The sequence below is a fragment of the Bradysia coprophila genome (assembly GCF_014529535.1).
Source record: "Bradysia coprophila strain Holo2 chromosome X unlocalized genomic scaffold, BU_Bcop_v1 contig_128, whole genome shotgun sequence".
In the NCBI taxonomy this organism is placed as follows: Eukaryota; Metazoa; Arthropoda; class Insecta; order Diptera; family Sciaridae; genus Bradysia; species Bradysia coprophila.
This window is the reverse complement of record NW_023503295.1, coordinates 3,948,578-3,960,184: the sequence shown is the minus strand read 5'-3', so window position 1 is coordinate 3,960,184 and position 11,607 is coordinate 3,948,578. Positions and strand designations below refer to the sequence as shown.

The window sequence follows — 11,607 nt, the reverse complement described above, 5'->3', positions numbered from 1 at the left end:
TACTGGGGCATTTTATAGACAATAACACTCAACTGTGAACATAAAAAAACCAAGCCTGTACCAGAAAATGAAGTTATAAAGTTAAGTATCGACTTATAACGTTTCAGAACGTTTCGAAAATTTTCAATGAAACTAAACAGAATTAATTATTTATGAGAGATTAAGACGTTCTAGTAGTTCTTCTTCTGATTATGTTTTTGTGGCTATCAAAATTACAATTTGATTGAATTCAATCAACAAATCATTATCAATACAAAAACTATTGACAAATTCAGACAGTCCAGGGATCTTACCCACTCAACAGGTGGGACCTAGTGCTATAAAATATTTCTATTGCCGCTAGGGCCATTGCCTAAAATCACCTGTTTCATTTACGGCATTAGAACATTTTTCATGCTAAAGTGATATCCGTGTCCCACAGATGTGAACTCGTTAATATTCCCAATTCAAAACAAACAACAGCTACACATACACACCAATTTCACACAGTTCATATACGTTGTACATATAACGTATAACAATAGTTTTTTTTTTGCAGTTGAAACACATTTATTGACATGGGCGAAAATATTAATTTAAAACAAAATCGGACGCTGTAAATACATTATCGCTTTATGCGATTTTTTCTTAATTTTCTGTGCTGTAACAATTTTGGTAAATAAATATAATGCCACCGCAAACACATAATTTTTTTTCGAATGTGGTGGCATTAAACAAAATTGCCACCAAAAAAATGCATATATTCAAAACAAGAATATGTTCCACAATAAATACTTCTCCACTTTCTCCTCTATTCAAATTCATTCATTCCCCTAAGATTGTATTAGTGCCAATACATTCGAGAAAAAAAAACCTCTCTGTTCATTTGGTTCATTCAGAATAATGACGCAAATGACTATTGTGAATGGTCCAACGACTATACCAGCACCATAATCGAGAATTCATTTTTAGTACTTCGCGAGCTATTCTTCTGTGTTGATCTCCTCTTTGGGTGGATTTAACTATAATTTCATTCGACAAAAATCAGAAAAAGGACATCGAAAATTCTGTATCAAGGACAGTTAGAACGTTTGATATTTTCGTTTAGTGGCGCAGTGTGGTGTTTATATAGTTGGAGGAATTATATAATATTCCTCTCAGGTAATTATTACCGAGAACACGGTGTCTGTATAAAAACATTGGTGTTAAATACAACAGATTAATCGGTTTGGATAGTTTAAAAAAGAGTTTTTAGGAAGTGCGGGTTAAATTAAGTGTGTCGATTCCGTTGGTAACGCAATTCTTTTGGATTTGTGTGAATAGAAAAAAAAAATTGTTGGAATGAGGGCAGTTTTTCAATTGTTGGCAATCTTGCTGACAGTCAATATGACATTGGCAGGGTCTTCAATTTTGGATAAGATTAAGGATGACCCTGAGTTATCGCAGGTAAATTTGTAATTTTAGTAAGACTTTCAGAACATCAATATATATCTGACCAACGAAACTTAACCGTTACATTGCAAAATTCAAAAATAGAACTCGTTTTAATAACTACTTGATTCAAGTGGAAGCTCGTTATGAATTGAAGTGGATAAGGTCAAGGAACAGATTTTATTGTAAATTGTGGGTCCATTTTATAAACAAATCGGATGCAATTGAATAAACAAAGATTTAAAAAAAATCCTCCCATTTTCAATTCCAATTTAGACAACAAAAATATTCGCCTATTTTGAGTGTTCGCGAAGTTTCCCCAAATAAATAAATAAATAAAACGAACGAACAAACAATTCAGAAAATTGTTATACTAAATGCAGCTGCAAGTTTAATAAATTTTACCGAAGCGCATTTTTGTGTCTGGTCTTTGTTTGTTTGGGAAAATTGAGTTATACGTTTTCCAATTTTTATTTTCATTTTTTTTTAGATACTTAACCGAGTGGAAAATTGTTCATTTATTCTTTTGTCGATTTTTTTTTTTTTTGGTATAGAAAAATGGACAAGTACATTTTTTTATGAATATTATAGAAAGTGCTTGTGAAACATCGTGCATCTCGTAATTTCGCCTAGTCGTTTTTTTTTTATTCATTGCAACCAAAACCGAGTAGTGGGAGATGTTGAACTTTTTTTTGTTGCTTAATGATGCTTTGCGCGTCTATACAGATCTCTTTAGAATAAAAAGAAAGGTTCGTTGAAATGAGAAAATGTTTTTTTGACATTGTCCGACCATAACTGGTATGTTCAAGACCGGAAAGAGAAAATATCGACATTGATTTTAAGAATTTAGCAGTGCTGCAACAATGTGAAATTTAGTGAATGTAACTTCACAGACGAATGAAATTTGGTACTACAAAATCCGCAAAAAATGGCTTTCCCGTTTCCTTATAGAAAGATAGACAATTTGAAATCCGCAAAAATGGCTTTCCCGTTTCCGTTAGACAACAAACGGTCATCCTAGTCCTAGCTAATTCAAATGTTAACTTTTTCTTTAATTCTATTCAGGCAGATCCTTCTCAGTTGAACAGTCATTTTTTCTTGGTGGTAAAAGAACATAAAATGCTCCATTGTTTCCGCAACATGGTTCGGCATCTGACCCTAAAAAAATTAACTTCCGAACATAAACTTTAACTTTCGCGGAAAACAAAACAAAAAATTAATTTGCCGTGTCTTTTTTTATCATGCCCGTCAGGCCGTAGAGGAAATAAGAGGGAAAAAAAAGTCGTTAGAAAACCATATTGCTTCTTATACTTCTGAAATTAAAATTCAGAAGATTCTGTACTTTGTAAAGGCGATGCGATGTTCGACTAAACCAATTCAATTTTATTTTTACGAAAAAAAAACCCGGCGTAGTAGGCTGCGAATCGGTTATGTTTGTACAGTGTTGGTAATTGACTTTTTTTTTTTTAATGAATTATTGTGTGTTGGAGAGGCAAATTGTTTATGTACAATCGATTACGAACTACGAACGGAGAAACAGTCCATTACCAATCGTTTGTTCGATGACATTTACTTGTAGAATATGTGAAAAGAAAATGTGACAAATGTCTTTTTCACTAACGTCAGCATTTTGTCAGTTGCTGGCTGGGGTTGCTGATTTACATTTTGTAAGTTCTTCATCGATTTACCTTTGTCTGAAAATGAGCGTCCTAATTAAGTACTGTCAAAATGATAACCAAAGTGTATAAACACTGTAGGTAATTTAAACCTTCGATGGATCGTTAAGCATGCCATGCGCAGCCCAAACTAATGTTAAGATTTCTTATGTTCCATCCGCGACGTTTGGCGTAATAAAGTGGTTGAAACTTTAAATTTAGTTTTGGTATGTGTTTCAAACCTAACAAAGTGTATTGGACTTGTGTGCAGCATTAACAAAATTATATTCGCCCGAAAGTAGGGTTTCGAGTGTTTTTACGGATTTGCACCACATTCTGTTGTTTAAATACGTTGGCGAAGACGAGCGTCATCCATAGGGCCATAACCTTAATGCTTTTGTGAATTTTTTTTGGTTATGTCGTCTGTGCATGACATTTTGACATCTCAAATAACCTTGCAACGCAACGGACTTATTGTAGATTTAGCTAAATATAGTGACGCGAAAGAATTAAAAATTTTCTGTTGTTCTGCCAGTTTGACAGATCTCTTTCGCTGACGGCTGTTAGAAATCAATCTTAAAAAAATATTTGCTTCATTATCACAGCGAAAAGAAAAATAGACTTTATGGCCCATTCTTGTGAATTGTTTTTCTTGGCACCAATTAAAGCAATAACAATAAACAACAATGATTTTCTATTCTTTATTTTTCTTTGATAATGAAATAATTTTGCTGATCAACAAATAAATTTTGCAGTGAGCCACTATTGTCTTGATGCGAGAAAAATATGCTTTGAGAGCCGTTATTTATGTGCTAAACATATCAATGTTAATTATCAAACCCGAAAAATCATTAAAAACGTATTTTCATAACATTCGTACGGTATCACCTACTTTACCTATTCATATATTCATATTTTGACTATTTGCCTCGCTATTTGCACAGAAGATGTACTTATAGTCAGAGTATCACTTATAAACACACCAAGCACTCACACAGAAACGGACATTTGAGCAAAGTTAATTTTTCATTCCGCAGAAGCGGACATTGTGCATCGCACCTTTTACGTTTAAGTGGCTCCAATGAATTTTAATTGTAGTCAAATTCATCCATTGACCAAAAAAAAGGATAAAGTACAGTTTCCTCTTAAAAAGAGCACTCCGTTTAGCCTCCGTCTACATGACAGTTGTAAAATAGAACAAAGGAACTGTCACGTAAACGGAGTAAAAAATTGAAATAAATTCAATTTCCACTCCGTTTGCGTGACAGTTCTTTTGTTCTATTTTACAACTGTCATGTAGACGTAGGCGAAACGGAGTGCTCTTTTTAAGTGGAAACTGTACTTAAAACAGGAGACGTCAGTGAAATTGAGCAAAAGAATTTGCTTCAGCTGTTTTTCCGCTTCTCAACTCATACAAATAAAGTTACACACACTCACGTAGAAGTAGCGATACCGTATGAAGATGTAAGTGTCAATTGTCAAAAACCAGACTCGATCATTTTATTTTGCTTTCATTTAATGCATTCATGCAGCACTTAATTACAATACCTATGTAATCGTCAAAAAATATTTTAGCTTCCTTAAAGAATAGAACTTACTGAAACCAATAAACTCTAATTGACCATATCGTATCTCGACTGGAGTAGTTATGACATCTACTTCAATTATCATTTAACTGCAGTCACCATTACAAATGAGCGATTTTGTTAAAATTAACCTTAGCACAAATGCATCCGAAATAAAAAGAACAATTCTGATATTCTAATGCATCATGCAAAATGTACTATTTTTATTTTAATATTCATTGATATAAATTTACTTTTGTTTTGCGTGTATAAAGCAACAAAATTTGTCAACATATTTCTCTAACAACACGTTGAAAATAAAAACCTGATTCCAAATCATTACGAAACGTCTTGGAGGCAAAACTGCTATAAAAGAAAGAAAAACGCAACACTTACACTAACACATTTTCGTCGAGTACTTTTAGTTAGCGAGAATCGTGCTCACGGGTGTACACTTTACCATAAAAATTGTCGTAAAATACCATCGATGTTAGGCAATTGCCGAAGACAATTAAAAGTTACTATAACAGAAAATCGTTGTTGCCGAAAACTATAACATTCAGAAAATTAAAAAACGATTCGATGTTTTTGGAACAACATTCAACAGGGCTGGTACAAAAATCAAAAATGTTCTAAGGCAGCGACAATAAAAGTTGTTCTAAGTTACACCCCTGTGATATAAACGCACTGAATGATATGGTGGCGTAGAAAATTTAATTTTAATTTAGCTTTGTGGTTAGGTTTGTTGTGTTGCAGTTTCTTAGTCGTCTTCTATCAAAATAAAAATGTGCTGGAACGTTTTAGTTTATGCTCAAAACAAACGAGGCATTGAAAACGTGTTTTGGTCCTATTTTTCATGACGAAATTTTCGAAACTGTCAAATGAAGTTAGAACTTTTTCTATTCAAAATCGCGACTGCTGCATCTGTCAATGAAAACTAGGACCAAAACACGTTTCCATGCCTCGTTTGTTTTGAGCATTGGCTTGCAAAAACAAGAATTTTCAATCAAGATAGAGCGATGGGCTTGACTGTAGTAGTATTTTAATGCGAAACAAGGATTTGCCGACCGACAACTGTCCTACTCCGTGGTAGGGCTAATTTTTGATTTTCTTAATTTGTTCATAAAAGGCGTCCGGTTTTTTCGTCATTTTTAAGAGATAATTCCTCCAATGTCACAAAGTGTAACATTTTCGTTTTTTGTCATCGCTCCCTCGTCCAAAATATAACAAAAACTTTGGACTAATTTTGAAAGTAACTAACGAGGTAGCTACGAATTTATGGTAAAAGATCATACAACAACATCAATGTTGGAATGTGATGTCCGAAATTTAAAATTCGTCACGATTTTGAGAAAGTGACCCTAATTTCGGATGTTTTTTTGAACGATCCCATATTTTGCAAATTTGCTGAAATTTTCCAAATTTTTATAATTTCTGGTAAATTGTGGAAAATTTCTCGCAACCAAACTTTCTAAAACGGAAGACGTAAATGTTCTCATTCCAAACAATCTTCGGCTTCCCCAAACAACATTTTTTTTTTCGTTCCACCCTGTCTTATACATTCTTCAACATGTGAATCATTTGTGAGAAAGAGCCATTAATACATGCTCAGACGCTTAAATGATGATGGAATGTAAAACAGAAATTCGTATGGCCGGTTTTCGACTAAATGTTAATGAAGTCAATAGTTGTATTCTTTTTGGTATCGTTTGTTATGCATTTTTGATGCGATCAAATGATCTTTTCTCCCTTTCTTTAGCGGCAAAAACAAGACCGAAAATTTGAATTGTTCCATTTTGAATTTTCTGAATAAACTCGACCGACACCGTAAGTCACAATCAAAATCATTACCATATACAACACACACTTGCCACCACATCGTCAAACAGACAACAATGATCAACGAAAATAATATACCTGTTCCCCCCATTCAATGTTTACTTCTAATACACCATCCAATACGTACGAACTTGACTTCATCGATTCAGTGAATGAACGAAGAAGAACCTTACGTTCCACAATAATAGTTATTTATATACAAGAAGAAAAAGTTGAATAGCAGAGTTTTCGTGTGAATTCTGTTGATCCGAGGCGAAGCCGAGTTTAATGAACACACGAAAACTTTTCAACTTTTTATCCAGAGTAGTGTAATGGATTTTACATATTTTTGAAACCCAAACCAAACTTCTTGTTTTCCCTAGGTGTGTAATAAGCCACTTTCGACCCCAAGGAAAACCCTCAAAAGCATGTAAAATAATTTATTAAAAAAGGCAATATTGGATGAACAAACTCATTCGACTTGAGTGTTTCGTTTAACTCTGTTTGTCGATCAAATTGAAAGCGTTGTTGATGTGCTTCTTTTTCTTTCTTCGTTCTTCTTCATATAAGCTGTATATTTTGATACAGTCAAAACAGCTGTCAATGTATGTACCCATTAAATTAAATATAAAGACTAGAAACGAGAGAAAAAACTGATTCTTCGATTTTATTAGGCGAATCTTAGAGTAGATTCAATCGAAATTTCTTCGGTATACCATTTATCGAAGGAAAAAAACATAAATTTTACAACGTTAAAACGTACTACAGCGTCTAGCATCATCACTTGAACTTACCTACAACGTTAAAACGTTCTACACTTAATAAGAGCGTCTAGCATCGACACTAACGTTGTAGGTATGTTGGAGTGATGATTCTAGACGCTGTAGAACGTTTTACCGTTGTAGATAAGGTCAAGTGATCACGTCGAACATTTTTAAGTGGAAACCGAACTCGTCATATATTGATTTTTTCGATATCCTAGCGCACAGAGGCAAAATAAATGGACAAGAAGTTGGATGTACATCGAAAAGCGCTATAAGGTTACATAACTAACTGCTAGAACATCAAAATATTCGACTGTCCTGATTCAAAAAACAAATTCCATTACAACGCGAATTTTTATGACATCAAGTGAGAGAGCTCTGCAATTTCAAATATTAATTTTCTAAAATGTTATTTAGCATCCGCTCATGTTCGAAATTTAACGGAATTTAACCTTATTAACCTTATGAGGTATAGTATAAGGTATAAATGATGAATTCCCCGTCACAAACCCCTAAATAATTTGTAGATACCAAATGTACCATAAATTTCAATAAATAATTTACGAAATATCTTGGGTAAAAAGGAACGAACATGTGAAGTCATATATTTAAGATTATTATGTAATGTAAGACAATTGGGTTACATTTTATTTATATACACGGAGGACGATGAAGACGAAAACGAGCGAACAGAAAAACAAAAATGATTCGCCCTTTTGTTACGAACTTTTACAACATTATTACACATCATTAATTCCACTTTTATTTGTTACCTGCTTCATTGGAACTGAAAAGTATATTTTTTTGAGTGAGTTCTGAAAATAAAATAAATGGTTTCGAGGATCATCCATACTTAAACGGTTCGCAGCCATGAAATATAATGAGGGTAAACCATTGTTATCGCAGAGATAATGTCGTCGATGTATCTAAATAAATTCTTGTAAAAATTCTCTTGTACTCGAAAACACAATGGTGTCACGGCAACTAGTAGAGTTGAACTGGAATAAACCGTATTTCTATTACGCAAAAATATCAGTCAAAAACACTCAAAAGAGTAAAAGTGACGCAAGTCCCTGTGCATACTTTCAAAACAACTGATATCGCTGGAGGTGACGCATTCTGCGCTTGTACGCAAAAACTGTAACAGCAAAAATTTGACCAAAGAAATTCTAGAAACAAAATTTTACCAAAAAAATTTTGCGTCACAAAGTGGCAGATGATTCGGACGTATTAGGACGTATTATTGTCTATTTTAAAAAATTTCTTAAAAGTACTTTCCACAACATCTGCCACTTGTGACGCAAATTTTTTTTTTGGTAAAATTTTGTTTCTAGAATTTCTTTGGTCAAATTTTTCCTGTTACAGTTTTTGCGTACAAGCGCAGAATGCGTCACCTCCAGCGATATCAGTTGTTTTGGAAGTATGCACAGGGACTTGCGTCACTTTTACTCTTTTGAGTGTTTTTGACTGATATCAGCTCTTTTGGAAGAATTAGTAGATTGAAAAATTTAAAAAATTTGAAAAATTTAAAAAATTTGAAAAATTTAAAAATTTTGAAAAATTTAAAAAATTTAAAAATTTTAAAAAATTTTAAAAACGGACGGACGGGCGGACTAACAAAGTAACGTAGGATTTTTTCATTTCGTTTAAAGTACTGAAATTGACCAAAATGTATGGAAATAGGGCTTCTTGGAAGATTTTTTCCGTGGCCAAATTTTAAGCTGCAAGAACGTGTGATAGCTCGTTGAACTCGTACGGCTGCCTAGTTTTTTTAAAGCTAATTTGGATTCATTTGGATTTGAATTGTAGAACTTCAATATTTGCTGTATATATGGTTCTGCAGTCTACGACAAAAAAAAATTTTTTGTCATTTTTTCTAGTAATAGGACTTGCGTCACGGGCGCTATGCTAACACGCGCCCATGATTTTGACCGAAATATACAGTAAAAATGGAATGGGTCAGAATTGTGAAATAACTGGCGGTTTTCAAAATGGCTGACGTTCGAACGTATTTGACACTAACTGTTCATTTAGAGAGCGACGTATAATGTCAAAATTGACATTAGAATAAAAGAATTCTCGGTTCTCAAAATTCCGTGTGAAAACATTTTTTATTAGTCTACCCCTACTGACGTCGATAAATACCTACTGTGACAATGTATACATGGATTGACATGGATGATAATGTGAATCAGAAAATATTTATCGATCTGTAAAATATCAGATGTGCTCAAGCATTCAAATCGTATCAATTCATGTAAATATTTGAATACAAAATTGATTAAATTGTCGAAAAATGAACTAAAAAAACACTCTCGCTATTGAGAGGAAAAAAGGAAACAAAAGTGGTGTCCTCTTAAACGTTTTTAATGATTACAATTTCAGTTCGAATCGGATCTCGTGACGTGCGGAAACGTTTACTTTATGCAATTCGGTGAGCGAATTTTCTACCCACGCCGTCTGTGTGAAATGTCATTGGACCGTTTTTATTTCACCCAAAGATGAGTGCGAAATAGTATGTACATGCTACATATGCGTCGAAAACCGTACTTTTCATGTTTTAAGCACGTCTTTCGACGCCCTCAGCATGTAAAATCCATTACATAACTTGGGATAAAAAGATGTAGAGTCTCGTTTTCGTGTGTTTATTCACCTCGGCTTCGCCTCGGATCAACAAAATTCCCTCGAAAACTCTACTTTTCATCTTTTTATCCCTACTATTTTTCAGCACACGACCCAATTTTCCGTACTCGCTCCGCTCGTATATAAAACTTGGGTCTACTGGTGAAAAAATCCACATTACAACAGTTGTTACACAACATACTATAATGCGATTCATGTTTTAAATAGCTGTTTTGTCGCAGAATTGTAAAAATATTTGTTTTCTCAGCCCAGGGACGAAAAGCAAAAGTTTCGTTGTCTATAGTGGGCAAAATATTGTATGCAACTCGGTGTTATACATTTTTTTCAGGAAAACAATGCACATGTGCACTTGAGGCCACAAAGGCCCCATCTACATCTACAGTGCCTAAAAAACCGTTAATGACTCAGTTGTAAACTATTTTAGTCTCGTGTTTCATCGTCATTGTACTTTGGTATTCGCTGCTCAACTATGTCATGCAAAATTAGCCATTAAACAGAGTGAAAACATAAATTTTTGTGTAATTTACTGGCGTGCAAGCATAAATATTAAGTGAGTTAGAAATAACATTGGGTGATTATTAAGTGCAGCGAGAGGCATAGACGTATCCAATGTTTTCGGTGGTAACCAACACTTTCGATTGGTTTTTTTAAATTAAGAAGTTTCATTTGCTCATCGTTTTTATTGAAATTATTGAATTTGATTCACTCTATACATTTGTTTTCCTCTTCAATACTCCAAATGGACGCTAACCATTCCAGCCGTTCAAACATTTTAATTGCAATTTTAATGCACATACATCGCTGATTTCGAAAAATGAGTATCAGTCTGTTCTATATTCAACATATTGCTGCTATTTACCGAAGTAAACCGTTCATACGAACAATGAGCAGAAGCAACAAAAATGATTTTTTTTTATTAAAAAGGGAAATAATGCTGTAAAGAATATTCTGTGCATTACACCAAGGAAAAAGGATATCCAATCCAATTTTCGTGTAATTTATGCAGCATTCATATTTTACATGTTTTCATTAACAAGCGAAACTGGCATGAAATTTTCATGGAAAATAGCTGGAAAGCAGAATTAAAAATGATTTTTCCCATTTTTATTTCTATTTTATTTTGTTTGCTTAGCAGTACCGTTAAGCTTACAAAATTAAGCTTATTTTCATAATTCTTTTAGCAAATTAAGCGTCCTCATATTTTATTTCGACAAAACAATTTTTGAACGTGCAAAATTGAGTGTGATAATTAAATATGTTTTGCCAGCGCTAAAATTCATGTATATTGCAACATGAAATATGCAACATTGACACAAGACACCACCTGTTTCGTTCGGGGGAGCTGTTCGGACAAACAAGGACGAGGAGTGAGAGAATCTAAGCAATCGCTTAGACAGTATCGGAATTTTTTTCACTTTGATTCGCCAACAGAAGTTGAGTTTTCTCTCTTTGCCACTTGTGACGCAAAATTTTTTTTGGTAAAATTTTGTTTCTAGAATTTCTTTGGTCAAATTTTTCCTGTTACAGTTTTTGCGTACAAGCGCAGAATGCGTCACCTCCAGCGATATCAGTTGTTTTGGAAGTATGCACAGGGACTTGCGTCACTTTTACTCTTTTGAGTGTTTTTGACTGATATCAGTTCTTTTGAAAGAATTAGTAAATTGAAAAAATTTAAAAAATTTGAAAAAATTTAAAAAAATTTAAAAAATTTAAAAAATTTGAAAAAATTTAAAAAAATTTAAAAAATTTAAA

The 11,607-nt window shown here is 33.4% G+C and overlaps 1 protein-coding gene across 5 annotated transcripts in view; it reads left to right on the top strand.

Annotated features, from left to right (window-relative positions):
* The first annotated feature begins 949 nt into the window (after window positions 1-949).
* LOC119067754 (fasciclin-1) overlaps window positions 950-11,607 on the top strand; it is a 236,392-nt gene continuing 225,734 nt past the window's right edge. For all 5 annotated transcript variants that reach the window (XM_037170886.1, XM_037170884.1, XM_037170883.1 and 2 more), the window contains exon 1: window positions 950-1,425. In XM_037170886.1, coding sequence (XP_037026781.1) covers window positions 1,321-1,425 — 105 coding nt within the window. In that variant the 5' untranslated portion in view covers window positions 950-1,320. The remainder of the gene's footprint in view (window positions 1,426-11,607) is intronic.